Source organism: Opisthocomus hoazin, chromosome 13, assembly GCF_030867145.1.
Source record: "Opisthocomus hoazin isolate bOpiHoa1 chromosome 13, bOpiHoa1.hap1, whole genome shotgun sequence".
Classification (NCBI taxonomy): Eukaryota; Metazoa; Chordata; class Aves; order Opisthocomiformes; family Opisthocomidae; genus Opisthocomus; species Opisthocomus hoazin.
The window spans coordinates 26,829,787-26,856,879 of record NC_134426.1 but is presented as its reverse complement, the minus strand read 5'-3'; the positions used below and the strand labels follow the sequence as shown (position 1 = coordinate 26,856,879).

Sequence of the window (27,093 nt, the reverse complement as noted above, 5' to 3'; positions counted from 1 at the left end):
TTGCTGTTTTCACAACTCTTTTTCACTTTTACTACGTACTTTCAGTTTATTTACTTTCCCTTCTAGCTGAAAAACTCTTGAGGAAGTAGAAGACAGGGCCATGCTGAATTTTCACTGACATGGGTTCCATTCAGTGGAGCAGAGATCATGCAAGGTCAAGGAAAACCCTAAGGTTCATTTTAGCGATAGTTCTCCACATTGATTCATTTTTACCTACACTCTTAAGTTTAATCTTTCAGGTTTTTTTTAAAATTAATTCCAAGTGATTTAAACATATGTTTTAACCAGATACCAATTGTTCTTCTTCACAAGGTTTTAGCTGTAAGACTGGCTGTTTAAGTCAAGGTGAATGCTTTTGATCCTGGATGATTCATTCCCATAGTAGAGGTGCAAAATGCTAGCTGGAGTTCCAAAAGCTTTTGATAGAGCATTTGGAAATGTTGCACTGTTGCTGGTGACCCAAGATGATGACTTGGTAACTAGAGGCACAACGTTTTTAGCTTTGGAAAAGGATGTCTTTCTTTTTTTAATGCAAAAGACACTTGGAAACATGAGCTAGCCTTTGTCTGAGTCTGCTAAGCAGCCTTCAATTCAGGCCAGCATTTTGTTTTCACTTCAACCCTTCTGTCTCCTACACACTACCTGCCGATTGCTACCAAGCAGTCTTACTACACATCTATTGCCATTGGTAAATTCTACAAAATAAAGTAATTTAAATGTAAAAGGAGAGGGTACAGTAGGTTACAGAAAGCATTTGCTTTACTAACCCAATGTTTGTAGATTCTGGAGATATCCCCAGTTTTCACTTGATACAGAATGATTTTTAACATATGTACTTTGTGAAGTTGACAGAAACATCTTCCCGGTACGCAAGAAAAATTTCTGGTACCACGGCCCTACAGGAGGCACTGAAGGAGAAGCAGCAACACATCGAGCAGCTCCTGGCAGAAAGGGACCTGGAGAGGGCAGAAGTTGCAAAAGCAACCAGTCACGTAGGGGAAATAGAGCAGGAATTAGCACTTGTTCGCGATGGACATGATCGGGTAAGAGTGGTGTTGCTGTTCTGAAAATAGAGGCTTTAAGACTATTGACTTGATTTCCAAAATTTTGTTTTCTTGTTGAAAACATGTGGGAGCAAGACATGGTGTTCTAAAACTAAAGTAGTCCATATCAATGAGCTCTTTCTTGGGGAAACTTTGGCTTGATGAGATAGCAAATCTATTTCATTTAACGAATTTTAGATGAGTTTCTCTGCACATCTGAATAAGCAATGGTTTTCTTTTAATATATGCATATTTGAATATGATAACATTCCTGTGCCTTGGGCCATCACTTTACCGAATTGTAGTTACTGGGATATCGCTTGGAAAAGATTTCCAAGATGTTGTTCTTATTCTTCCTGCTAATTAGCATGTGCTGGAGATGGAAACAAAAATGGACCAGCTACGAGCTATGGTGGAGGCTGCTGATAGGGAGAAAGTGGAGCTGCTCAATCAGCTTGAGGAAGAGAAAAGGTAACCGAAAGCTGTCTTCATTAGTATAACTATATTAAAAACAAACTTTGCATTAACAGCATGCACTGTGGTGAGTTTGAAATATGAAACAAATTTCGAATAATGCAGATACGGATAATTATTGTATAAAATCATATTGCAGTTTCTTAAAATGAAAACTGAAAAAGAAACTTAAATTTGGGGAGGGATAGCCAAAGAAAGTGGACTTGCTTAGAAGCTGTAACTGTTGTTTATAGCTGAATTTCGTGCAACTCGTTCATTTTTTTATTGCTTTCTGTTGTGAAGGATTTTATTCCTAGTCATATGAAATTAATGGATCATGCCTGATCTTCTTGAAACACACTCCACTTCAGAAGGAAAATTTTGCTAATCTCATTTCCTGACAGTGCTCGATTAAGAATTTACAGTTTAGTTCTCTTGTGAATAATTTATTACTACTAGTCATGTGCTTCTACGTAGGGTCTGTCTCTCACAGGAAAATCATCAAAGCCATTAATTTTAATGCCTTTTCTAATGGTGTTTTGTAACCATTTGAGGAAAAGAACTGAGATTACCAAACAAGCGAGGTGAGGTTAGGAAAGGAAATAATCTGATAGCTTGTTGGGACGAGGTTAGGTAATAATCTGATCGATTGTTTTGAGGGATTTGGAATGCTTTTGAAAAGCAAGGGTCTACTTAGAAACCCATTGTGAGTCTGCCCTGTAGGCTTGTGTGCGCCCTGAAGTCAGTCAGATGTCAACCCCTCTGAAAGGCCTCCCTAAAACTAGAAATCAGAGAGGAGAAAATGCAGTGGTAAACCCTGGCCAATTCCTTTACAGTTTTCACGATGCCTTTTTATGGGACCCCCTCTAACCGATTTTTCAAAACAAGCAGTAGTTAGATCTGGAATTACTTGTATATTCTGTATAAAATAATGCAGTGGGTTTTTAAAAGTAAAAAAAAAAAAAAAAAAAAAAAAAGGTGCAGCTTTGCAGCACCTCCGGTAGCCTGGCTGTGGACCTACTTTAGCTGCATGCCAGGTCAGTGGGGGTCTGTTTTACTGCAGTCCTCCATGGCCTTGAGCTCACCTTCAGCGTGTTGCTAGGCAGCGTGGCAGTGCAGCTCTGCGCCTGCGACCCGCTCACCGAAGTGACGTCCTGCAGCCGAGAAAACATTCACGGCTTCGGCAGTGTAATATTCCTTCTAACCACTCTAGGCTTGTTTAGTTTGAAAGGTCTCTGTAATAGGTATTCAAGTCAGTCTCCGCAGCAACTTGAAGTCAAATAATCTTTAATCCTCTGTTCCCCAAGGCATATTGGTGAGACGTACTTCCAGTAATAAATTCTTATTGTCCTTTTATTTTAGACATCCATCACTTGTAACTCCCTTTGATGCAATGATTTCTGCATGTGTCAGCCAAGCTGCGGCAGCAGCAATGTGTGGCATTCAAAGGAAAGAAGACGTGCTTGTCTCTTCCTTTGCAGCACCTTACAATGCTGAAAGGATCAAGGGGAAAAGGAGGAGATCTGGCCCCTTGTTCCTTGGGTATACCAGAGCCAGGGGAGGGAAGAAATAATTTTTATTTTGTCACATACAAGCTTCTCACCTCTGTCCTCTCATTCTGAGACTCCTATATGGGCAAGGCGAGTCATTGTTCTTGCTGGTGCACCCATTCTGCATCTTGTGGGTCATCTTGACACGTAACACATGTTTGTCTATGCTTTTTTTTTTTTTATGAGTTTTGATGCAAGTTGACCAGTGTGCTTCTAGAAGGCCCATGGGTAGCTGTTGTCCCAGTGTTCTGTTTCTTAGGTGAATGGTAGAATATACAGAATGTGACATCAAACTGTTCATGTAGGTCACCTCTTTTGAGGACATACAGAAGGGTGAAAAAATGAGAGAATCAATGATGACTTTTAGGTTTTCTTTTTAACTCATCAGAAAATGCAACAGAATGCTTTCTTTATAGAGCTGCAGGAAGACTGATGCCTGACTTTGTCAGTGGTTGTGTTTTAAAGATGGCGGCTTTCCTTCCTTTGTGTGAAATTTCTCCTTGATGTTTCTGGCAGTTTGCTGGTACAGTGAGAATGATGTCACTGTATTTCTGATTTCCACTGAAAACTGAGCTTGAAAACATTGTTTTTCAGTGTTGTCTGAATTTTCATGAATTGTCCCCACAGGAAAGTTGAAGACCTTCAGTTCCGTGTGGAAGAAGAGTCCATTACCAAAGGAGATCTAGAGGTAAAATATCTCCAGCTTTGTAAATAGGTTACATAGTAGGATGCAAAATGCCATTAGTTTGGGTTAAGTGTGCTGTTCTCCAGAAGAGGAAGGCAGGAATTGTTAATGGATGCAGTACCGGTCCAAGCATGTGCAAAGCACGTGAAAGTGATTCCCAGTTCTGCGGTCCCTGAGTTGAGCCAACCACCCTGAAACTACAGGATTGCACCCTGCATTCGGGTACACGCTTCAGCAGCAGTTGTGCTGTGGAATGGCTGCTTGCTGTTTAGAGTAATTAAATGAATTCATAGAAAATGCGACTTTTTGATATTTTACATTATTTTATATTATATATTACTAATGTTTCTGAAATTTCTTAAAAGTAACCACTACCAAAAATTCATTGTGAAGTTATGAAAGTGCAAGTTAGTATTTATGCTTTTGAAAATTAATATTGAAGACTAGTCTTGTTTGTCTTCGATCAATTTTTTGAATAATCCCTGTGCTTTCCTTAGGGAAGATTGATTAACACAGAATGTTTTGTCCTGAGAGTTACTGCACACAAAATCTGAACAGCGATAGATGTGTGCAATTTCTATATTTCTGCTGTTTGTATAACTGTTAACGTTGGGCTAAAGCACAGGGTGTTGTTACATAATCAGAATAGAAAACATTTAATGACTCTGATATTTGAACACTGCCAGTTTTTATCCCAAATTTCAAATTATAAAGCAAGATACTTTTTAGTTGCTCTACTCTGTTGTTATATAATCAGAAAAATATTAGAACTTCTTGCACAGCATAAAGTACAAACTTGATTAACTTGTGTTCCTGTGAACCATTTATGACTAAAGTGCTAGCCTTATGAAAATTACTCATTTCATATAACATTTCTTTTATTTTAGTCTTCCATTCATTTTAAGATACCTATCTAGACTCTTCATAGAATGCTGCTTTTATTGTTTAGTCCATGGAAAATTTAAATTTTTTATTTTTTGTTAAATCAGTCGGTAGACATGGCAAACCATCCTAAAGACTCTGGTTTGTCAAGCTGCGTAACTTCAAGAGTTTAAACTGAATTCAAGATGATGAAATGTATCCTGTTGTTTGTGTTGGAATGATAGTGCTAAGTCTTCAGGTGAAATATTTGTGTTTGTTTGTTTTTTAATTTTACTGATAGCGAAAGAGGCAGATTTCGGAAGACCCAGAAAATGTAAGAGGGCACTTAAATGTGCAGAGACATCCCATGTTAACAGATTGTGTGCAGAAAATGCTTATACTGATTCACTAACTGCATAATCTGTTATTGAAACATTGACTCTAGTATCTGTGTGCATGTTTGCTTTCAGAGCAATTACAACATTTATCAGAAAGAATGTGTGTAATGACTAAACGTTGTAATCCCCGTTAACTGAAGAGAAGGGCGAATGTGTCATTAGACTTCTTTAGGGTCAAAAACTTTGCAACTGATTGAAGAGTGTAGGAGCTTGTAGAAAAGGACTGTCCAGGATCTTGAAATGTCTTTCATTTAAATGCAAGATTTTAGTTGCATTCTTCACATCCTGCATGCTTTCCTATGAGCTCCTACTCCTTTCAGTAGATGCAGTACGTAAGTAGCTGATTGATTTTTCTGAGGAAAAAAAATCGGTATGTTCCCCACCTCCCCTCATTTGTTTCTTTTTTTGGCATGAAATTCTGAGGGGAGAGATGATTAAAAACATCTGAAGAATTAGTGTGCAAGGCTGTCTGGTTTTACAGTATCTTCATGTAGCTTCTTTCTGAATTATGTAGGAAAAATATATATTACTGGATAACAGAAATTGCCTTACAAGACGTTTAAGCAGCCCTCCTGCTTCCGTAGCTCAGAATAGTGGAATTTAAAAGCCCTCTCTTTAATTGGACTCAGGAGAATTTATCCCAGGCCACCTCCTCTGCTGCATCCCCAGCTGAGATAGGAAGTTCTCAAGACTAAAACTGGTTTCCTGCTGTGCGTTCTTAGGTGTTCCTTTTGCGAAGCTACTTCAGCGATCTGGGTCTCCTCTATTCTTCCAATCAGGCTCACGGTGTGTTAGAAGTAAATCTGCATGTGCCCTTCCTTGCTCTTGTTTTGTGCACTCCTTGTTTAATCCTATCTTTGCTCCCGATTTCCCTATTCAAATTTTTCCATAAAAGTGGACATCTTCACTCTCTGAAGGAGAGAAGTGGGGGATCACTTAGTTTCTAGGCTAACGCTTCATAGTCTGTCGTGTTCTGTGGTTGTTATCCCAGCACGAAGGGACGGAAGGTCATCTCGCCCCTACCCTAGAACTGGTTATCAGCATTTATGGCTTCAGCACAATTTCACAGTTTGACCCATAGATGGAGAACTTCACAGTAAGGTTTATTTTGAAGAGAAAGAGTAGCTAGAATACACAAACGGTGCAAACAGCATGACTGGTCTCTGAATTTGGAGTGGATTTCTTTAGGGACAAGGCAGAGCGAGGCTTGTCCCGTTTCCCTGTCACTCTTAATCTAACTGTGAAGCTTTGGAGAAGGTGAAGATGCTTCCTTGGTTGGGTTTTGGGGGGTTTTTTTCTTCTTTTCTGTTTTTCTTTGCCATCCAAGTTAAGGTTTACAATCACCTTCTTTTGTTCTTTCCATAGTACTCTGCTCGTCTCAGTTTACTGTGCTCTGGGTTTCCTCAAAGAGAAACATAATCATTTAGACATTTCTCTCTAGATGATTGGGAGAGAAATTGGAGTGGTTCAAAATTCTGCAGTGATTTTTACCTCAGGGAAACTGGAGCCTGTCCCTTGGAAATCAGACTTGTTTAATGGATAATCCCTCATGCCCTAAATGGGAAAAAAGGTGTCCAGCAAAGATCTCTGGAGTGGTTTTTTAATCTTTTATTTCCATTTTGTTAGGATCTTAACTTATTTCACTTTGTGATATATAGGAGATGGGATTAAAAAAAACCCCAGTAATCAGTGATGGCGTATCTGATCTTTGCAGTAGTAAAGCAGTGTCTATAAAATTAGTGATAAAAGTGTTTGGGGTTTTATGTAGCATACAAAAAACTTAAGATAGCATATTTTGCAAAGTCATGCAGGGAGAATTCTGCAGCGATCACGTTGCTGGTTTCCTGGTGTTTCATAGGTCTCTTTGGTGAATTAGAGCAAGGAAGGTAGGAATGTCCAATTTTTAAAAATAGATTACTTTTCAGACTTACAGTTTTTTTGTGGATCAGAGCTAATACTACCCTGTCTCAGAGAGGGGACTGAATTACCGCCGCTTATAAAATATCTTATTTCCCTTAGAATACTTAGTTCCGTTTTCAAAGGCTGTGGGAGGCAAAAAACCATTAACCTGTGTTCTCATGGGGTTTTTTTCCTCATATACACTGAAGAGCTTCCAGATCTTAGAGAAACAAATCTGCTATGGAATTCCAGAAAATGGACAAATCTAAGAAGCAACTTCTAGCGTTTGTGGATTTTAGTATTTTGGACCTAGTAACTACATGGTAAAACAGCCAACTGTTTTTAGCTGGAAAAATGTTTAAAAAAACCTAACTGCCAGATGTCTGCATGCTTTCGGGGAAGAAGACAACTTGATGCTGTCAGGAGGAATTCTTTGTTTGGAGGAGAACAGGCCTGAAGCAAAACAAGAGGCTCATCCCCATCCCACTTGCTCTGCAGAGACCACAGAAGATCTTTTAACTGCTGCGGCTGGTTTGGAGGCAGTGCTAATCAGCTTGTCACTCTATAAATAACACTGTTCTACGGGGATTTTTGAATATCATATTACAAAGATCAGAGGAGCAGCAGTGTCCTGCCAGCTGTGTGCACACTGCTGCGCTGTGGCTTTGGAATTATTCACGTGTCTTCCTGCCGGCTCGGGTTCTTTCAGCCCGGTGTGCGGTGGGTAGCTGTTCAGGCTGCCGGACTCTCTCTTGTGAAAGGTAGTTCATAGGCTTTGGGGGTTACTGTGTTACTTTGTTCCGCATTAAATGAACTGCAACGGTTAATAAGCCTTCTGGAGGACTTTCATCAAGACTGATGGATGCAACTTCTTCAGTTCGAACATATCTTCAACTTCATTCGGTCTTCTTCTGGCTGTCCACCTGACTCTCAGTGTGGTCAAGCCCTGAAAAGCTGCTCTTTTTGGAAAAGACACTGTGAAGCAGCAGTAGACTTTCATAATCCTTTCGATTTGGATTGTTTAGTAAATTTAAACGAACAGTGACCTGTCGAGATTGACACAATGCTCTAATCTCGGCATAAACATGGCACTTGGTTCTTACCTCTTTGTATTTCTGTTTTCTTTTTTCTTCCCCCGTGCCCTTCTCCCAGCTTTGGAGGTGCAGGTCAGATTTGAACTAGCTGCTGAACTTTACCTGCGTCTCTCAACCTTCAAGCTCTCTTGTGGGCCTCTGGGATATCTGGGTGCCAAGCCAGAATATCCAATATTCTGCGTTCTTGCTAAAAATTCCGCCTCTTTGTAAGCAAAAGGCAGGAAGTACCTGCGCAGTTTCATCTGCTTCTTGCTTCTCTTTAGGAACCTATTAGAATTACAAAGATCTTACCTTCCCCCCCCCCCGCCTTTACTTCCACGTCGTGTTCAGTGTATTTAGACTTCAGTAACTATAGAGCAACCAGTCTGATTCACTTTTTTACTTGGTTTTGGAGAATCTTACTTGTTGCTTGCTTCTGACCTGAAAGAGGAGGAGGGGGGAAAAACTAGGAGAGTTCTGCAGCTATAGACAACCATTCTCTTTCTATTCCAGTAATTCATACTGTAGTGACAAATCAACCTTGATGTTCCCAGGTCTTGGCCAGAAGGATTTTTATAGCTGAGACTTGAGATACAGCTACTATTAAAAAAAAACCAAAAAAAAACAAAAAAAAAGAAAAAAAAAGTTGAAAACTTTTGGTGCGTCACATGCACTGCAGTGGTGAATTTCTGTCCCCTGGTTAATAACTAAATCATTTATAAAATAAGCCCAGTACGTTAAAGACAAAAGTTAGTGGGATGACAAGGAAAGGGACGTATCATCCTGTTAGAACAGGTATAGATAGATATACACGTGTATTTTATTTACATAACTATTCTAATTTGTGCTGAAAACTTCATGTACTGATAAATAACTTCTACTTGGCTGCATGAAACTTTTGTCCATATTTCTTCGTTTGTGATTTTTGTTTTTACATTTTTTTATTTTTGTACACGTCAGTCCATTTACACTTTCAGTCCATCTTTCTCATCCGTAGCATTTCCCTGTTCATTTTATCCACTGCATCTTCTCTGCTCATCATTGGTAGAAGATTCTGGCAGCACGGCCTGCATGTGGCTCCCTCCTCTTGTGCTGGCATGTGATGGTGGCACCGTTGTGTTCTCTTCCTTTCCCTTTTTACTAACAGACGCAGACCAAACTGGAGCATGCCCGCATTAAGGAGCTTGAACAGAGCCTGCTCTTTGAAAAGACCAAAGCTGACAAACTCCAGAGGGAGTTAGAAGACACTAGGGTAATGGTTTTCACTATTTAAATAACAAGACTGATTTGTGTTGTGGAAGATTTCTGATGACACGGTCTGCTGGGTTTGACACACGCTGTGAAACAGATCCTTGCTCCTGCCATGATCAGTACCTGCTATAGACATAGCTGGAACACTTTGAAAATTAGCGTGAATTTTCAGCTTCAGTGTTGTGTATGTGTATGTCTGTATATGTGTACTCATTTCTTCAGAAGAACTCAGGTAAGAAGTCCTAAAACTGCCAAATTAATACTTGGATCCAAGTCAAAAGTAGCAAAGGGGACTGTGAATTGACATACAGCAATGTTCAGTGGTTCATTTTTAGAAGTAGCAAAGTTTGTTAAATCTAAACAAAGTCAGAACAACTGTGTCAATGCTTTTAACACAAACATAGTATTTAGGGCTTGCTTTTTGAGGTCTTAAATAGTTGTTGTAGTCCTTGTTTTGCTAAACCGTGGTTTGCAGTGGCTCTTTAGTTCTTTTTGTCCACCATAATATAATCTTTTCATGGATATCCCGGTAGCATTAGTACTAGTGTTGCCTGTCAAATTTGTCCCAAGTCAGAAGTTCACCAGATGTCAATTCGTAAGGATGGATGGATGGATAGATAGATAGATAGATAGATAGATAGATAGATAGATAGATAGATAGATAGATAGATATTCATGCTCACACATGCGGCTTTTCTGGAAGTTGAGGTAGGGATGAATTTTATAAAACCAAGAAGGTACTCTATAATAAAGCAGTTGCAGGTAAGTAATATCTTTTTTTTCAGGATGTTGGTGTAATAAGGAGGTTGAAACAGTAACTTCCTAATTAGAAATAATTGTGGTAGCTTTGCATGCTTTTCCATACCACAGGCTGCTGCTTCAGCAGTCAGTGAAAAGCTCAGATAATGTGAGGGCACTTTTTCAGAGAGAACAATGGAGTGGATATAGAAGGATTTGCAAAGGGTTTGTAGGCTAAAAGTGTGTTTGTGTTTTTCTCTGACAGTCTCATAGCTGGCCGTGAATTTGGAAGCAATTTTTTCAGCAAATAAAGACCTCAGGGCTCTCCTTTCTCTTTCAGTCTGCTTAAAAATGGTTCTGAGAAACATTTTGTTAAACATTGGTAATATACATAAGTTTAGTTTGTAAGTTGTTTAGCAAGTCGTTATTTCTAGATAACTTCAGAAAAATAAATAAATTCAATCTTTAGAAAGACTATAATATGCATGTAATACAAAGATGTGGGCATTTTTCCTTTTTTTAAGGCAATAATTTATACATAAACGAAACAACAGTTGGTCTTGTTTCACAGCCTTCCATGTACAAGCAGCATTTGCCTTTACTCTAAGGTTTCTTTAGAATTACCATAGAAATAGGAGTTGACAGTGAAACTCAAAGGTATTTGAATCCAAAATGCTGGTAAGACCACACTAATGATGTTAATTTGCATCGCTCGGTCGTTTGTTTTCAGCGAGGCCTAAGTTCTTTGTATTAAACATATCTTTTATAACTCTTTCTTCTTTTCTGAAAATGCTGTTAATCATAGGTGGCCACGGTATCAGAAAAATCTCGCATCATGGAGCTAGAAAGAGATCTAGCATTGCGGGTGAAGGAAGTAGCCGAGCTTCGAGGGAGATTAGAGTCTAGTAAACACATTGATGATGTGGACACTTCTCTTTCATTGTTGCAAGAAATAAGTTCTTTGCAAGAAAGAATGGCAGCAGTTAGCAAAGAACATCAGAACGAGATGAATGCGCTGAAAGAGAAGTTTGGAGTTAGTGAAGAAGCATTGCAGAAAGAGATCAAATCACTTTCAGCTTCAAATGAGAGAATGGCAAAAGAAAATGAATCCTTGAAAACTAAGCTTGATCACGCCAACAAGGAGAATTCAGATGTAATAGAGCTATGGAAGTCGAAGCTGGAATCTGCAATTGCCTCCCATCAGCAAGCAATGGAAGAACTAAAAGTTTCTTTCAGCAAAGGTGTAGGGGCTCAGACAGCAGAATTTGCAGAGTTAAAGACTCAGATTGAGAAGATTAAATTAGACTATGAAAATGAAATGTCAAATTTAAAACTGAAGCAGGAAAGTGAAAAATCTCATCATCTAAAAGAGATTGAGTCACTGAAAGCAAAACTGTTGGCAGTCACGGAGGAGAAAGACCAAAGCCTGGAAAGCCTGAAGACCAAACTGGAAAGTGTGGAAGATCAGCATCTAGTAGAAATGGAAGACACTTTAAACAAATTACAGGAAGCTGAAATAAAGGTAAAGGAGCTAGAGGTACTGCAAGCCAAGTACAATGAACAAACCAAAGTTATTGATAGTCTTACACCACAGATCAAAGCTGCTGAAGAAAAGCTTTTGGACCTTGCTGCACTTCAGAAAGCCAATTCTGAAGGTAAATTGGAAATCCAGAAACTTAGCAAGCAGCTTGAGGCAGCTGAGAAACAAATTCAGAATTTAGAGACTGAAAAGGTTGATGGAAGTAGCAAGGTTTGTATCAACATCCATCCTTTCATTTTTACTTTGTTTTTATTTTACATTTGTGCTGTTCTAATATGCCATAGCCAACTCATCACAGAAAAAACAGGTTTTACTGAATGCGTGTCGTAGTACCATCTGAGGAGGTTTAGAGAAAGCGTTAACTGGGTCATGCTGTCTGCACCACTGAGTAAAAGGGAAAAAATTCTTTCTGCATTTTCTTGCTGCAAGCTTCTGTGAGCTTCGGCATGCCTCTGCTGAAAGCTTGGTGTTACGGAAAAGTTAGTTTGGCTTATTTGGGAGAAGAATCCACGTATCTTAATATACAAATCTTTAACCTTTGGTGGTAGAGGTATTCAGATAAAAAGTGATTTGGGGCTCAGTGGGGAGATGTTCCCTCTGTACCCTCACTGCCTTGCTTCGCATCAAACAAGATTGTGGAAGAGGCTATTAAAACTGAAAGAAAGCAAAAAAGCTACTGGTGGAACTTTTCGTTAAGACAAGGGTGTGCAGTGATGTTGTTCGGCACTGTTTCGCAGCGGCTGTGTAGCACGCATTGCAGTGTGATACATCTCGCCAAGGTTCTTCTTGGTTTTGGATGAATTGTCTCCTTAAAGTTGATAGCATGGTGTTCAGGACTTGAGAGTTGTTCCGCCACTGCAGCTAGGAATAAAAGCGCTATGTGTGATGTGGCAAGCTAGAGCGCTGATGGCAAGAGTAGTGGGAAAGTAACTGGAAAGAGCTTTCTTAAACCCTTCACAGATGGTTCCAAGATACCACATTTCTGCGGACCTTTCACTCAAGCTTTAAGGTCGCACTGGGTTTCTGTACTACCCCTGGGTGTGCTACAGAGCCTTTGGAAAAATTACAAATGTAATCAGTCTGAATAGCCAGTTGAAATACAAATGCTAAATTTATCAGATAAAACAATAAAGAACTAAAACTACCAATTCAACTGATGCTGTAACTTTGGAAGTTTTGAATGTACTCAAACATGTCTGCCATTAAATAATATTTTCACCACTAATTCAAAGAGAACTAAATTTTAATGATTTCAAATATATTCCAAGGTGCAGTCAGTACTGTGATGTAGTCATCAGTGGAAATCAGCTTTGTTCAGTTAATACATCACTTTTTTTTTTCTTTTTTTTTTTTTTTATATTTCATCTTACAGTGATTTTAATACTATGGTTATTTCTTTCAGGTTCAATTCTTAATTTTCGTATTTTTTCATTCATGTTTGTAATTTTATTTTACTCCATTTCATCACCTTCGTTAGGCTAGTAATCTGGCCAAAGAACTGCAGGGCAAAGAGCAAAAGCTTCTTGACCTTGAGAAAAACTTGAGTGCAGTAAATCAAGTTAAAGATTCTTTGGAAAAGGAACTTCAAGTTTTGGTGAGTAATACCCAAAAATTTTGACTTTATCCTTTGGATTTTGGTTTTCATGGTGAGACTGTAATTGAAATCTGAGGATCAGCTCTAACTGAGCGAAGTTTTTCAAAGCTGTTATACTCATGAAAAGGAAGGCAAGGGCTCATGACTAATAGAATCCATCTCAGAACAAAAGGAGAATTTCCCCCGAGTTCTGTGTCATCAGGTGTTTTGTCCAAATAGAACTCACCTGTTTGTGGCTTTCAAATAAAATATTAAACCAAATCAAAAGCAGCATGTTAGCTTAAATTTAGACTACTCACTGAGGAATATGTGGCCCTTTATTGTAGCTGTTGTACAAACTGATGCTTGCTATATGCATCTTACAACTGTTTTCTGAAGACATTTTTCACCCGATTTCTCACTTTACAAATTTAAGTTTTGCAAGTATTCTGTAGTTGGGTGGGATTATTCTCAGAAACTTCACCAGAGTTAGTAACGAAAAGGCTTGCTTCTAGGTTTTACTGCCTCTGTCATAAAATCTTGCCATGGTCGTAGTAAACATTTGAAGTTGTTGGAAGAGCCTTGCTGCTCATCTTCCTCAGTGTCCTCCCTTTTCGTTACAGTCTAGCATCTCTTCCTGCCGGTAAAGCTGGAAAACTCTGGTGTGCGATTAATCGTGAGGTTGCGGGTGTCCTCTGTGCAGCCTGGGAGCAGCATGGGTGGCTTCTTGCCTTGAGAAGCCTGGGAATTGCGTCTTCTACGCTGGTCTCGGTGGTTGCAGTTCTGTTGCTGTGCTGGCTGATGCAGAAGTTATTTTGGAAGTTCAGGGACTTGCTTGCAACGAAGGCAAGGAAAAGTCTTGCTTTATGTTGCTGAATATAGCTATGCTAAACTGTAATTCAAAAACTTCAGGTCTGTTTATGGTAGGAGTGAAGACTCTTCTGCTTTGTACTTGAAAAACACCTAACACAACTTCAGTGGTTGAATTACACTGCGATTACCAAACCTGACCTTAGGTTTTTATCCATTTTTCAGAAAGAGAAGTTTACTAGTGCAGCTGATGAAGCAGAAAACGTTCAACAAACTATGCAAGGTATGCCTGCTGCTAAACTAAACAATGAACTAAAAAGCTGCAGAAAATAAAGGCTGCAAAACAAAGCTGGTTTTTTATGCGCTCTCAACTTTACACCTGGCGGTGCAGCAGTTTCAGCAGCTGTGGAAAGGACAGGGTTACTTGCAGCCTCTCTTCTGAAGAGTAATATACTTTGCAAGTAGGTGGAATTGTCTGCATCTAAATAGCTGCTAACTTTGTTTTCAAAATTTTACTTGCATAGAAACAATAACAAAACTAAAGCAGAAAGAAGAGCAGTTTGCACTCATGTCTTCAGAACTGGAACAGCTGAAGTCCAGTTTGACGGGTAAGGAAGTAATAAAATGGAATGTTTTGAAAAACATGTCAGCTTTGTACTTTCGTATGCCTCCTGCTCGGCTTGCCATGTCACAGTATATAATCCTTTCACAAATGCATGTACCTTCAAAAGAAAGCTGTTTTTCTAGGCAGAAGACAGCTTTGGTGGCACTGTGTGTAGTGACCCAACCAGGTGATGGTAATGTTAAGGAAATAGTGCAGTGAGGCAGAAGGCTTCCTGGCTGAGTGTGTTCCAAATCAGTAGTGACATTCTTGTTTGATGTTGCAACACAGTTAGGCTGTGGTGGTGGTCAGACACCAGATGAAGGCTCGGGGACTGGACTGGAGCTTGACAAACACAAGAGCTAATTCACAGTAGCCTTGTCCATAAGTAGTGTTTAGTTTTTAAGGACATTATAAAGGCTCTGCGTTAGTCTGGTTCTCTCCTCCTTCCTGTCCCATAGGAGGGAGTCTCGCTGTATCTTTCTAGTTGCACATCTCCGTTTAAAACCAGTGTAGAAAGAAGTTGAGAGCAATTATGTACCCTGTAAAGCAAGCCTTTCAAGGTATTGCTGGGACTGCAGAAGTCATTCCAAGGGCTGCTCCTGCTCTTGGTGGCAGTGCTTGCCCTGGAATGGGTCATTTTTTCACTGTAGCTTCACATTGCTGGTGGTCTGCTGCTGCTCTGCTAAATAGCCGGTGAGTTGTCTCACCTGTGAGATGTGCATCTCTTTGTTGCTTGGTTACTCTCTGATATGGGTAGAACTTGTAGCAGCTTCTCATGGCCTGAAGTTAAGTGAATCACTTCTAAAAGAAAGATTTCTTGACTAGTTGCTTTTTTACTGTTTCTGAAGGGTTCTTAACCTTCTGCTACAGTTAACAGTTCAAAAGTCAAATGATCATCATTTTTAGTTTTAAAGGGCTAATTTGCAAGCTCTGTAGCATCAATATTCTTCTGCTTATAGTTCTTTACTATCTTCTAGCTGGCCTGTGCATACACTTTCTGTTAAATTTACTAGACTACTAACCTTTGTCTTGCTTAGTGATGGAGAAGAAACTGAAGGAGCGAGAAGAGAGAGAACAGCAACTGATTGAAGCTAAAGCCAAGCTTGAAAATGATATTGCGGAGATCATGAAGTCTTCAGGAGACAGCTCTGCCCAGCTGACGAAAATGAATGATGAGCTCCGGTTAAAAGAAAGGTATTCTGTCATTGCCAGAACATTTTCACATTAATTCTTTACTCCTGCATTTGCAGCTTCTCATTTTATCTTTTTGTAGATATCTGAACAACATGCTCCTGAGTGTCACATTGATGTGACAAGTGAACTTACTCTATCAGACTGAGTTCATTAAAACAGTTTCCCCAGAGTGATTTGAAGAACATCTAACATTCATAATTCTGAAATTCTTCTGTAACATGCTTCTCATTGTCCAGAGTAAATGAACATTTTAATAATCCCGACTGTTTTGTTGTTGTGCTTCTTGATTGTGATTTACCTGTGATCACGTAATTGTGATTACCTGATAAGCTTGGTTTGTTTGGATATGTAAAAGACTTGAGTCACATTTTTGACTAGCAAGAGAAAATGTATTTTGTATCAAATAAAAATTATGTGTAGAATAGTTGTTCTTTGCCTTTACAAAACCCCGGACGTGGGGCCAAGTAACGGGCAGCTGTGTTGCTCTGCACACGGCCAAGTGCTCAGTCTTGCTTGTGTGTATTTAATTTAGTGGAACATTCTCTGTATGTTAAATAATTAAATCTCTTTCTAAATGCTTAGACAGAAGATAGAACTCCGGCATAATTTAGACTCTTTCATCTCTGTGTTTGTCGTGCTGTGAGCAAAATGTAGTGTTCTTTCATTTGGTCGTTCTAGGGAGCTGGAGCAAATACAACTTGAGCTTACAAAAGCAAATGAAAAGGCTGTTCAGCTTCAGAAAAATGTGGAGCAGACAACACAGAAAGCTGAGCAGAGTCAGCAAGAAACTCTCAAGATTCATCAAGCAGAACTGAGGAATATGCAGGATCAACTGATGGACATGGTAAGAACAACTTTAAAAAGCACAAGCTAGCTATGTGTAGAATGTAGCACCATTGCTTCTTTAACTGTGCTCCAATTGTTTTATCTCCTGTCAGAAAAAGCAAATCGAGACCAGCCAAAATCAGTACAAGGATCTTCAGGCGAAGTATGAAAAAGAAACTTCGGAGATGATCACTAAACACGATGCAGATATCAAAGGGTTTAAGCAGAACTTGCTGGATGCAGAAGAGGCACTGAAAATTGCACAAAAGAAAAACAATGAATTAGAAACACAGGCTGAGGAGCTGAAGAAGCAAGCAGAACAGGCCAAAGTATGTATGCTTTATTACTCTGCAAGTAATTTAAAGTTTAAATCTTTCTCTTTTAGCAAATCACATTTTTTTGCCAGGCTTCATCATTTCATAGTAGGATTTTTGCAGTGTTTCTTTTTTGAATTTTTTCCAGGGTAGATTAATGTTGGCTAGGGAAGAGCAGCATAGACGACCAACTGGTTGTCTGCTTTAGGGTACACAAGAATCCATGCAATATGGCTCCTTGATGTTGACATTCTGTGTTTGTCGATATCTGGCTCAACACAATCAGTTGGAGCCAGATGTTATCCTCTGTTTTTTAAATGTGTGAATTTTAAATAAAATACGTTGTGAACTATTTCATTTAAAAGTGTTACACAGCCACAGTTTTGTTCTGTAGTGTGGTCCCATATTATCTGCAACTACTTAGTATGTAGCTTAACTTTAGTAATTTTCTTTCTTTTTCTCCTGTTTCTTTGACATTGCTGCTTGCTTTCATCCGTCATTAGTTCTTTGTTATAATCTTTGTTTTATGCTTTAGCAAAGTATTTAGTGTATAAACTGACACACAGGTTAAATACACCACTGATGTGGTGTTTGGTATTAAACGAGTTATGAAAATATCTTTTGGACAGAATCATGAGGACAATTAGCTATAGAAGGTGAATTTGAGAATTGGAAGTCATTGTCTAATGTAACTCCCTGCGTTTTAATTCACGGAGATTCTCATGGAATCATTCTGTGGCTCTTTGAGTAATCTACATTCAGCAAATTTGTTGAGATTAGTTTTAAAAACAAGGTGAGGTCTTGTATGGAGAAACGTTCTAACTATGGTTTAATTTTATTTTATTTAACCAGTGAAAAGTTTGCCTGCAGTTGATGGGTGTTTTGTAATGAAATATTAAGGGTGGCTGTCAACAGCTGAGTTTGCACAGGGACTGTGTGCCAGTGTATACACTTTTTAAAAACTTAAAATACAGTAGCTCTGTTTGCCCTTAAACCACATTTCTCATTCATCTGCTTGACTTCGTTTTTGTTTTCCCTTCTCCCTGACTTTATTTCTTTAGTCCTTAAGGCCTGTGTTAGCATCAGCCAGAAAAGAGATTGAACTAATGTCAGACAAAATGAGGGGTTTGATATCAGAAAAAGAGACTTTGGCACAGGAGGGGAATACTTTAAAATTAGAGAGAGGTTCCTTGTTGTCGAAACTTCTAGAACTGGAATCAAAGATTTCGTTAATGCAACAAGACCAAGAAGAACTTTGGACAATAAATGAAGAACTTAATTCAGAAAACAAAAAAATCCTAAAGCAGAAGGAAGAAGCTGAGGCCAAAAGCCAGCAGGAAAGCACAGAAAAGGTAGCACTAATTTCTGAGAAAAGCAAATTACTCTCTGAAATAGAGGCAGCACAGGCAGACCTTCTGAAGACAACTCAAGAAAATGATGCTCTCCGGTCTTCAGAGTCAGCCTTGCTCCAACAGTTGAAAGAACTTCAGGCCAATGAAGATGCCATGCATGTGGTATATCAGAAACACGTCAAAGAACGGGAAGAACTGGAGCGTTACCAGAAGAAAATTTTGGAAGAGAAGGATGCAGTTGTTAAAGACAAAGATGACGTTATTCAGAAGCTGGAAAGTTCTTGTGAGGCCCTGGCCAGAGATCAGAGAGCGCTGCTGCAAGAAGTGTCAGCTCTGACTGCAGAGAGAGATTCAGCCCTAGGTGAACACTCGGATCTTAAAAATACATATATAGCCTTAAAAAATGACATGGACAGTCTAGTGCAAACAAGTCAGGGTCTGCAGTCCGAGAAGGAGATGCTCCTTAAAAGCGTAGAAGAGCTGCGAGCAAGTTTAGACAATACGGTTAGTGAAAACCAAGCATTAAAAGCGAGAACGGAGGAGATGCAAACAGAACTCGAGACTGAACGTCAAGAACTTAAAAAAGCGATGAAAGACAGTGTGGAGTTGAAGGATTCCCTTGCAAGTGTCTCTCATCTTCTTGAGGAAATGAAAGTCTCAAGAGAGAGAACGAATTCTGAATGTATTCAGTTACTTCAAGAGAAAGAGGCTCTTTCTTCATCAGAACGAAGGCTTTTGGCTGAAAGGGAGGAACTTGTAAATGAAAATAAGGCAGTTGCTGAAAAGCTTGCGAAGGCCGCAGCGGATGCCATACTTGCTGAGAAAGTTTTTACTGAGAAAATAAACAAACTCAACTTAGAGAAGGAATCTCTTCTCCATAAGTCGATGGAATTTGAAAAACACAATGAAGCTCTTCTTCAAGAGAAGAATGAATTGGAGAGCAAATACTCAGAGCTTCTTGATGAAAACAAGTCTTCTGCAAATGCAATTTCTGATATGGAGAGAGAACATGAACTGGATGTCTCAGCCAAGAGAACTCTGGCCCAAGAGAATACTATGCTCCAAGATTCCATTGAAGCCCTCAAGGAAGAACTAAGTAAGAAGACTCTAGAAAATCAAGAGCTAATAGCCTGTAAATGTGACCTTTCAGATCTTCTGAAAGAGGCCCAGGATGCCAAAAGAACATTAGAAAACGAACTGGCTGCTGTGTCCCATGCCAAGCAGGTCCTGTCATCTTCGTTCAAGACTTGTTCCTCCGACAGGGAAACACTGACCAGAGAGAGGACTGAATTGCAAGAGAAGTGTCAGAAATTAAATGGAGAGGTTGAGATTATGAAAGAAAACTTAACCGTAGAAAAGGAAGCTAGAAGACTGGACAAGGAGTCATTTTTGTTGGAACGTATGGAACTTCAAAATACCATCAGCTTCTTAGAGAAGGAGATAGAAGAGCTGGGAGAGAACAATAAAGAGTTGCTGACTGAGAAAGAACTCTTAGTTCAGGGGAAAGAAAAATCTGAAACTGAACTGGCGAAAATCATGGAAGAAAAAGAAACCCTCTGTGCAGAGACGGAGCGGCTCGCTTCCAGTGTTGAGCGACTGAAGAGTGACTTTGCTTCCTTGTCTAAATCAAAAGCAGAGCTCCAGGACTTGCACAGCGGCGTCTCCGAGAGCCTAGACGACCTTCAGCGCAGGCATAAGGTGACGGAGCAGGAGCAAATACGGTTGCTTCAGGAGAACGACAGACTGCTTGCTGAACAGAAGAGTCTGATCATCATGAAGGACGAAATACTGAAAGAAAAGGAGAAGATCTCCAAGGATTGTTATAAACTGCATGAGGAAGTCGCACTTTTAGAACAGATGAATAGTGACCTCTCGGGCAAATTGCTGGTGTCTCAGGTCAAAAACCAGATGCTGCAGGAGGAGATGAACAGTCTGGCTTTGAAACTGAAAGAAATGGAGACTCTCCAGGCCCAAACAGTAGCGCAGAAAATTGAGGTATTGAAACACATAGTTCAGCAGTCCAGTACGGTTATACTAATCCTGAGCACTAACCCCGTGGTTTCCTCTCTGCACTTCGTTGCACAGTCAGCACTTCATCTCAGTATAAACAGGCTGGAATTACGGTCTCTCAATATATTACTTTGATTTTTTTCAAGTTCTAACTGTGAGTCTGAAAGACACTTTAATTTAAAAAAAAAAATTTCTCAATAGAAAAGCCTATGCTGTTGCTGAATGTTGCAAGAAAACAACATAAACTGTGAATAAAAGGAAGTTTTGTTTCCTGAATCTGGTAGGAGAAATTGAGCGGCTCCTTCTGTTGAAGTACTCTGCAGCTTCAAAGCTAGAGTAGTAATAGATACAGTTGTAGATTAGGTCTTTGTGCAATTTCATGTTAAATTACAAAATTGGGTGACTCAACAAATACAAAGCAACGTGCTGCTCTTGTAATTGGATAAAAAGCAGTGTGAGAGAACCATTTAAATTTACATTATAGGCCTTTCAGCCAGTTAAAGGCATTGGCAATTCCGGTGTTCTTTTTATTCACAGAAGTGTTTTGTGTTCACCACCAACAAATACTGAATATTATCTTGAATTTCAGATTGGGGGGCCTGAAGCCCATAAAATAAGTGTTGAATACAAATTGATATCGAGGTATCCTATAGGAATTTGTTATGCCTACCTAGGTATTGTGATATACTTGTGAAGTATTTCCCTTTATGAGGGCATAATGAACAATGCTGAAATAATGTGATAATTGGCTTTATCTCCTATTTAGATTTTAATTCTTTTTCAAAATTGTAACAGCTTTTTTATAATTCCACATTTTCTGAAAATAGAGCAGTGTTGGAAGTGAATATCTATTGAACTGTTGCTGTCTAAAGTGGTTAGACATCTAAGGGCGGTCACAGTGGTGGTAATTAGAACTCCAGGAATTAAAACAGGAAGAAGTGGGCTTCCTCGGTGATAACACAAGCGTGGGGTTATGATCTACTTCTGCATGGAATTGAATCCTCTCATGTCCATTTGTTTTTATACTTTGCGCAGCTTCAAAACGCAAATAAATGCCCAGCTGAAGTCCTTGTTTAATTGGAAAGCAGCTGGCGAACAGTGGAGCTGCGCAGAAGGCATCGTGGTTCATCTTTTCCTTTCAGAGCCCCCTGTGGTAATACTGCTTGGTTTTTTTCCCCCCACCCCTCTTTGTATATAGGCTGCCAAAATGGCAGAAGACATTTCGCAGACTGTGGAGAAGGTGACCAAAGAGAAGGATGCCATTCACAAGGAGAAGATTGAAACTTTGGCCTCTTTGGAGAACTCTAGACAGACAAACGAGAAGCTACAGAACGAAGTAATCGCATTTAAATGCTTTTGTATGAAACGTTTTGCCTAGTTTATAAGGAACAACTGTGGAATTACAGAGAATTAGCTTAGGCCAGAGTGGATTCTGTCATTTTAGCACCGCAACACTCAGTCTTGTCTTGGCTGGCTTGTGAAAACTTACGAGATGAGTGCATATTGATGGAAAATCTAGGTGCTTTATAGAGCCGTATGACCTATGTTCTTTTGTATTTCACATGTGGTGTCAAATACTTTACAGCGTGTAAAGTCACGTCCCTTAAATCTTGGTGCAGCAACAACAAAAAAAAAAGTTATCTTATGTGATAGGAGTATAGGAGTTCTGGGTGCTGCAGCAGCTTTTGCAGATCACGGATTCAAGAGCCATGGGTTTGCCTTGAGGCTCCATCAGTCTCGCTGTGTCGCTTTGGAGAAGTTGCTTAAATGTGACCGTGCTGTGCTTCGGTTCCCTGTTTGTAGGTACAGGGTGCAACTTCACACTCCAGTGAAGTGCTGCAGCACTCTGAGTAAGAGTACTCCGAACTCACAAAAGTTACCACGCCGTTTCTCTTCTTGCTCTTCTTGCTCTGTACATCCTCTTTGTGATCGGGACGTGTGCGGTGTTATAATTTCTACTTTTTTCCACTGTCCTCTTCATCGGCACAGTGGTCTGACAAGGTACAAATGCTGCTGAGTTGTGCTCTGTACGAATATGTGGGCACAGCCCTCCTGGAGAACTTCACAGTCCGACACGTCCAGCAGTTCCTCTAGGGACTCATTTCCAGCCCGTGTCCTCCCTCTGCTTTGTGATACTCCGGGGTTCGAAGAAGGGAAGAATGCCCTCGCTAATCTCTTTCATGCATTTTTTGCCCCAGAGTATCTGGTCTAACACTGAACTGGCATCTTTGCTGCAGATCTTCAGCACCCTGCGGCCTCTCTTTTGCAACTCCTGTAGTAATGGGTAGTGAACAGCTGGGGCTCACCAAAGCACCACAGCTTGTGCGGAAACAGTAATGATTTCCAGCGAGATCTGATGGCTCGGGAATTAAAAGCGGTGACGTTAATGATGGCAGGGGTTTACTTTCTGGATTAAAAAAAAAAAATCCACAGAGTCCTGTAATGCCAGGAGAATGGCTGCAGATTATCTGTTATGTAATATAATGTATTGCTGAATGTGAACAAATAAGGTTTGGAAGCTTGTGGTGTTTACGTGGTAGAGGCAAGCTCAGGAAACAGATACGCAACAATTCATCCCGTGCCACAAGATCTGTGAAAGGAATTCATTGCTTAGGGGTGCAAGCACAGCATTCAGCCTGCTGTTTCTCAGAGGTTAAGGTATGGTAAAGCAGAACTTTTTCTCAGTTATATTAGAGGAATAAAAACCAAGGGAACAGCTAATTTTAGCAATAAATGTTGAATTAAAATTAAAAAGTGCTTTGAGTCATCTAGAGTTTAAAATGGAGGTGGTCTGGAGCTTTACCTTTTGCATTGGGGTGTATGCACCAGATCTCTGTAAGCTGCTCTTCAATGGACATTGAATTTTTTGTGTTACTCAACTCGGATGCAAAAAGTCTCATAACATTTCTGCTAGACAAATGCTTCTGAGTGCAAACAGGCTGCATTAATTTAAGGACTAAGGATGAAAATGTGGACCAGCTGGGCCCAGGCCCCCGTGTCGCTGGTTGTCTTTTCCGAGTGCAACACCTACGAGCTGTATAGCTTCATTAGTGTAATGAGGTTTTTCTCCTCTTTTAAGTTGGACGTGCTTAAAGAAAACAACCTGAAAAATGAAGAGGAACTTAATAAATCAAAAGAACTTCTAAATCTGGAGAACAAGAAAGTGGAAGAACTTAGAAAAGAATAGTAAGTATTTCAGTGTTAAATCTATTAAACCATTCCTTTGTGGTTACATTTACGTTTCATTTTTTTGAAAAATTGTCTTTCAGTACCTCTCCGGTATCTTCACTTGTGAAGCAGATATTAGGTCAAAATTAAATATTAGTTTGACGTGTACAAAGCTTGAAATCAGAATGTTGCTCCTGAACTGCTGAAGGGTGTTGAAGCAAATCCTTCCCTCGAAGCATTGCGTGAAATAATTTGTTGGAGGAGGTATGGAGTTCCGCCAGCTGAGGGCACCAGGTTATTTTAAATGCTTTGTTATAAAGAAATTCGGTTCAGATTGAATTCCAGGTACGCTTGGAGCGTTAAGTAGTTTTAAATAGCTTTGTTTATAGAAAATCTGGTTCTGCTTTTACTTTTCACTGATGGCTTTATCCAGTTTATTCCTCTTGCCCCGCCATGCATTTACTTTCTAACTGGTACAAATGCTATATAGAGTATGTAAAACTAGAGTTAATTGCTTATCATTGGAGAAACTGCCTCTTGCCTACTAGGAGCTAATGCTGTGTAACATTGTACACAAACAAATTAACTGCAAAGCATCTGGTACAAATTAATTTGCCCTGTGCAATCTCGTTGTAGCAAAGGTTTTGGTGTGCCACAGTGAACAAGAATCCGAGCTGTTGCTACCCTGCAGTAGCTGCGTGTCCTCACCTTTCAGAGATGAAATGCATTAGATCACAAATCGCCGTTCTTCTCTGCACTCTGAGAAGAATTTCTTGACTCACGGAGTGGAGTCAGGACTGATCGCTGGGAGCTGCTTTGGCTAATTAATATTGTTGTTAGTTCCATCAGTCATTTTGTGACAGTTCCTAACCGCTGCTCTGAGGTGAAGACAGGGCACAAAGGAAGTCAGCACTCGGAATTGATACTGACTTTCTGTATGACTGACAGTTTTTATTGCTTGCTTTTAAAAACCTGCGTGCTGGTTAGACAGCAGCCTCCTTTGAGAAAGGCAGGATTTCATTCCGTGAGCAATTCCTGCCTGCCTCAGTGCTCGTGGGAATGCCAAAGCAAAATAATTATTTCCAGACTGGTTGCTCTCGTGCTAGAACGGCAAGGGGCTAGTAGACTCTGGTATCATGGAGAGTCTGTTAGACTGTAATTTGTCCAGCAGAAGTTATTTATAGAAGATGCTTCCTTGAAAATCTTCAGCACTGAAAGATGTTCTCATCATCCTGATCGCTCTCTGGGGTGGTTTTTTTTTTTTTTCCCTAAGGTTAATCTTAGTCATAGACTATTGCTGACTGTGGTGTCTAATCATCAGTGGTAAGAGACATCGTGGATAAGCGGGAGCTTGTCTAGTTAGTTTTTAATTGATCTTTGTTGCCATAATTATTGTGTGTGTTGCCTTGTTTTAATTAGAGTAAGGAATTAGCTTGGTAATAGTCATTCCTGCTCAGCAGTAACCCCTGTGAGAGGTCAGCTGGTGAAGGCAGTGCCTTTGCGAAGGAGAGCGGAGGGGAGTTTTGCCCACGGGAGCTGTGGCTGTCGGTGGGGAGGTGCTGCGGCCTTTCGGAGGCGGGAGGATGCGACAGTGACATTTGCGTCCTTGGGAAAAGAGCCTTTCTGTAAAACTGGGTTGAAGAAAAGCAGAAATCCTGTCTGCATGTTGTGTTTTCACTTACTGCTCCATCCTGTCAAGTGCACTCCCAGCTGTCAGCGTAGAGTTCCTTGGCACGAAACACGGGAGCATTTCACCCAGACTGACCCCAGTATTTTGTGTGCTTTTTTACAATGCCCTGAGTCTACACTTTAATGCCGAAAGCAAAAAGAAGAGAACTGGTTAGCACTGCAGCTCAGCAAACAATCGCAGTTAAAAATAGGTATGTTCCTGCATCGGCAAGCAGATTCATACCAAGATAATTTGAATCAGTGCTCAGTGATGTGAAGCCAGCCTGTTCAGTCGGATCGGGAATCGGTCAAGGTGAGACCAGATGGAAGAAACGGTTGGCAGATCGTAGTCATATTGCACACTGAACTTCAAAAGTAAATCAGAGTTCCTTTTGTTTAAATGTCCCCAAGGATAGCCCGTAGAGCCCTTGTAATTTGTATCACCTGTATTTTGAAGTGCTTTAATAAGTTTCTGACTTACGGGTTCTTCTACCTCCCACAGTCATAAAAGTATTTTTAATATTCCAGTCAGGGTTTAACTCTGTGCAGTGCTGGCACATCAGAGTACTGAGACTCCTTGTTATGAAAACAGAGCTGTCATAAAAATTACTGTGTAATGAAATGAAGTGTATCTCCTTTATTTTTGAAAGGCATCAAAAGTTATAAAAACTTGTGTTAGTCACTTGTGTTACAAGCATTCAAAGTATTTTTTTCAAAAATTTGTTGGAAATAAACTTACTGTAAGGAAACCACGCATATTAGCAGCAACATAGGCTAATGGAACCTGCAAGGACATTTTTTTTTCTTCGAGTTTTGTTTTGTCTCATTTTCAGTTCTTTATCTGTTAAAATAATGAGAATAGATTAGATACTTTCCCAGTTTGCCTCCAGTGATCTTGCACATTCTTGTATGTTTTGGTGTCAGACCTTGTAGGGCGTACTTAAATAAGTGGAACTGTAACTTTGCGGGGGTGTTTTCCTTTTGCCTTTTTTTTTTTTTTTTTTTTTTTTTTCCAACCAATTCTGATATTTTACCTGTAGCTGCGAAGTTACTCGGACGTGTTCACTTCTGAGAAGGTCTCGGCTGTAAACCTCACCAACACTCCTGTCGCACCCTGCTCTGTCTTTCTAAACCCAAGCGTTTGCTGGCGGCTGGGAGCAGGCAGAGCTGGCGCTCGGAGCGTACCACCCAGCTCTTTGAGTATCTGACACGTTTAAAGGACTTTTGAGCCGCTGTTGCTTTTCAGGGTTAAGCCTGTCCCTGTGCATCGAAGGTACAGATTGTCACCTTCATTACAGATCCCCTTCGACACGTGACCTAGATGTATTTTTCCGAGCTGTGAAGCTGAATCTCTCCCACAGTTTTTTCTTGCCTCTCTCGTTCCTATGGTAACGATCCACTCTCTGTCCTCGCAGCGAAGCGCTGAAGCTGGCAGCGGCTCAGAAGTCCCAGCAGCTTGCAGCCTTGCAAGAGGAGAACGTGAAACTTGCCGAGGAGCTGGGCAGGAGCAGGGACGAAGTCACAAGTCATCAGAAGGTAGAGTGCCTGGAACGTTTCCTGATCTGCGCGTGCTGTTTCTGCTGGTGCCTGGGTGACGTTGCGCTGCATGCTCGTGCTGGAAAGATGAGTTGTTCTGAGAAGGTTTGAAAATAATTTGGAAGCCACCTGCATTGGGAGGTTAGAGCTGTCGGCTAACAGAAGGTTGCGCAACCCGTGAAGGATACTTAGGAGGCTTGCGAATAAGCATAAATTAAACATGCTTTAGGCAAATGTATTAACAGACTCTTGCTATTTCTGTCGGGAGTAATTTTGTTATACAACTCTAGAAATCTCCATCTACCCAGTACTAAGGAAATCTAGCTATTTAATTCTCCTCCTTATTCCTGCTTTCTCTTCCAACTAAAAAAAGAGTATTTAGGATGTTTTTCAGAATACTGTCTAAAACTACTCGGCTGGACTCTGTCTCTGAAAAGCACTCTGCACGTGTGTGCTTGCCTAAACTTCATACTGTGCGTGTGCATGCACAGCATTGCAGCCAGGTAGCAGGTACTGGAGGACTGGAATTGATGCAAGATGCTTTTCTG

General features: G+C 40.2%; 1 protein-coding gene across 4 annotated transcripts in view; it reads left to right on the top strand.

Moving 5' to 3' along the window:
• CLIP1 (CAP-Gly domain containing linker protein 1) overlaps positions 1-27,093 on the top strand; it is a 73,521-nt gene that overhangs the window by 31,777 nt on the left and 14,651 nt on the right. Inside the window, exons 6-21 of one of the 4 annotated variants that reach the window (XM_075435061.1) lie at positions 846-1,043; positions 1,411-1,514; positions 3,674-3,734; positions 4,894-4,926; positions 9,110-9,214; positions 10,757-11,701; positions 12,969-13,085; positions 14,100-14,157; positions 14,399-14,482; positions 15,516-15,672; positions 16,351-16,516; positions 16,611-16,826; positions 17,873-20,158; positions 21,372-21,509; positions 23,253-23,359; positions 26,425-26,545. In XM_075435061.1, coding sequence (XP_075291176.1) covers positions 846-1,043; positions 1,411-1,514; positions 3,674-3,734; positions 4,894-4,926; positions 9,110-9,214; positions 10,757-11,701; positions 12,969-13,085; positions 14,100-14,157; positions 14,399-14,482; positions 15,516-15,672; positions 16,351-16,516; positions 16,611-16,826; positions 17,873-20,158; positions 21,372-21,509; positions 23,253-23,359; positions 26,425-26,545 — 4,896 coding nt within the window. The remainder of the gene's footprint in view (positions 1-845; positions 1,044-1,410; positions 1,515-3,673; positions 3,735-4,893; positions 4,927-9,109; positions 9,215-10,756; positions 11,702-12,968; positions 13,086-14,099; positions 14,158-14,398; positions 14,483-15,515; positions 15,673-16,350; positions 16,517-16,610; positions 16,827-17,872; positions 20,159-21,371; positions 21,510-23,252; positions 23,360-26,424; positions 26,546-27,093) is intronic. The other 3 variants (XM_075435062.1, XM_075435064.1, XM_075435063.1) reach the window with 3 other exon arrangements.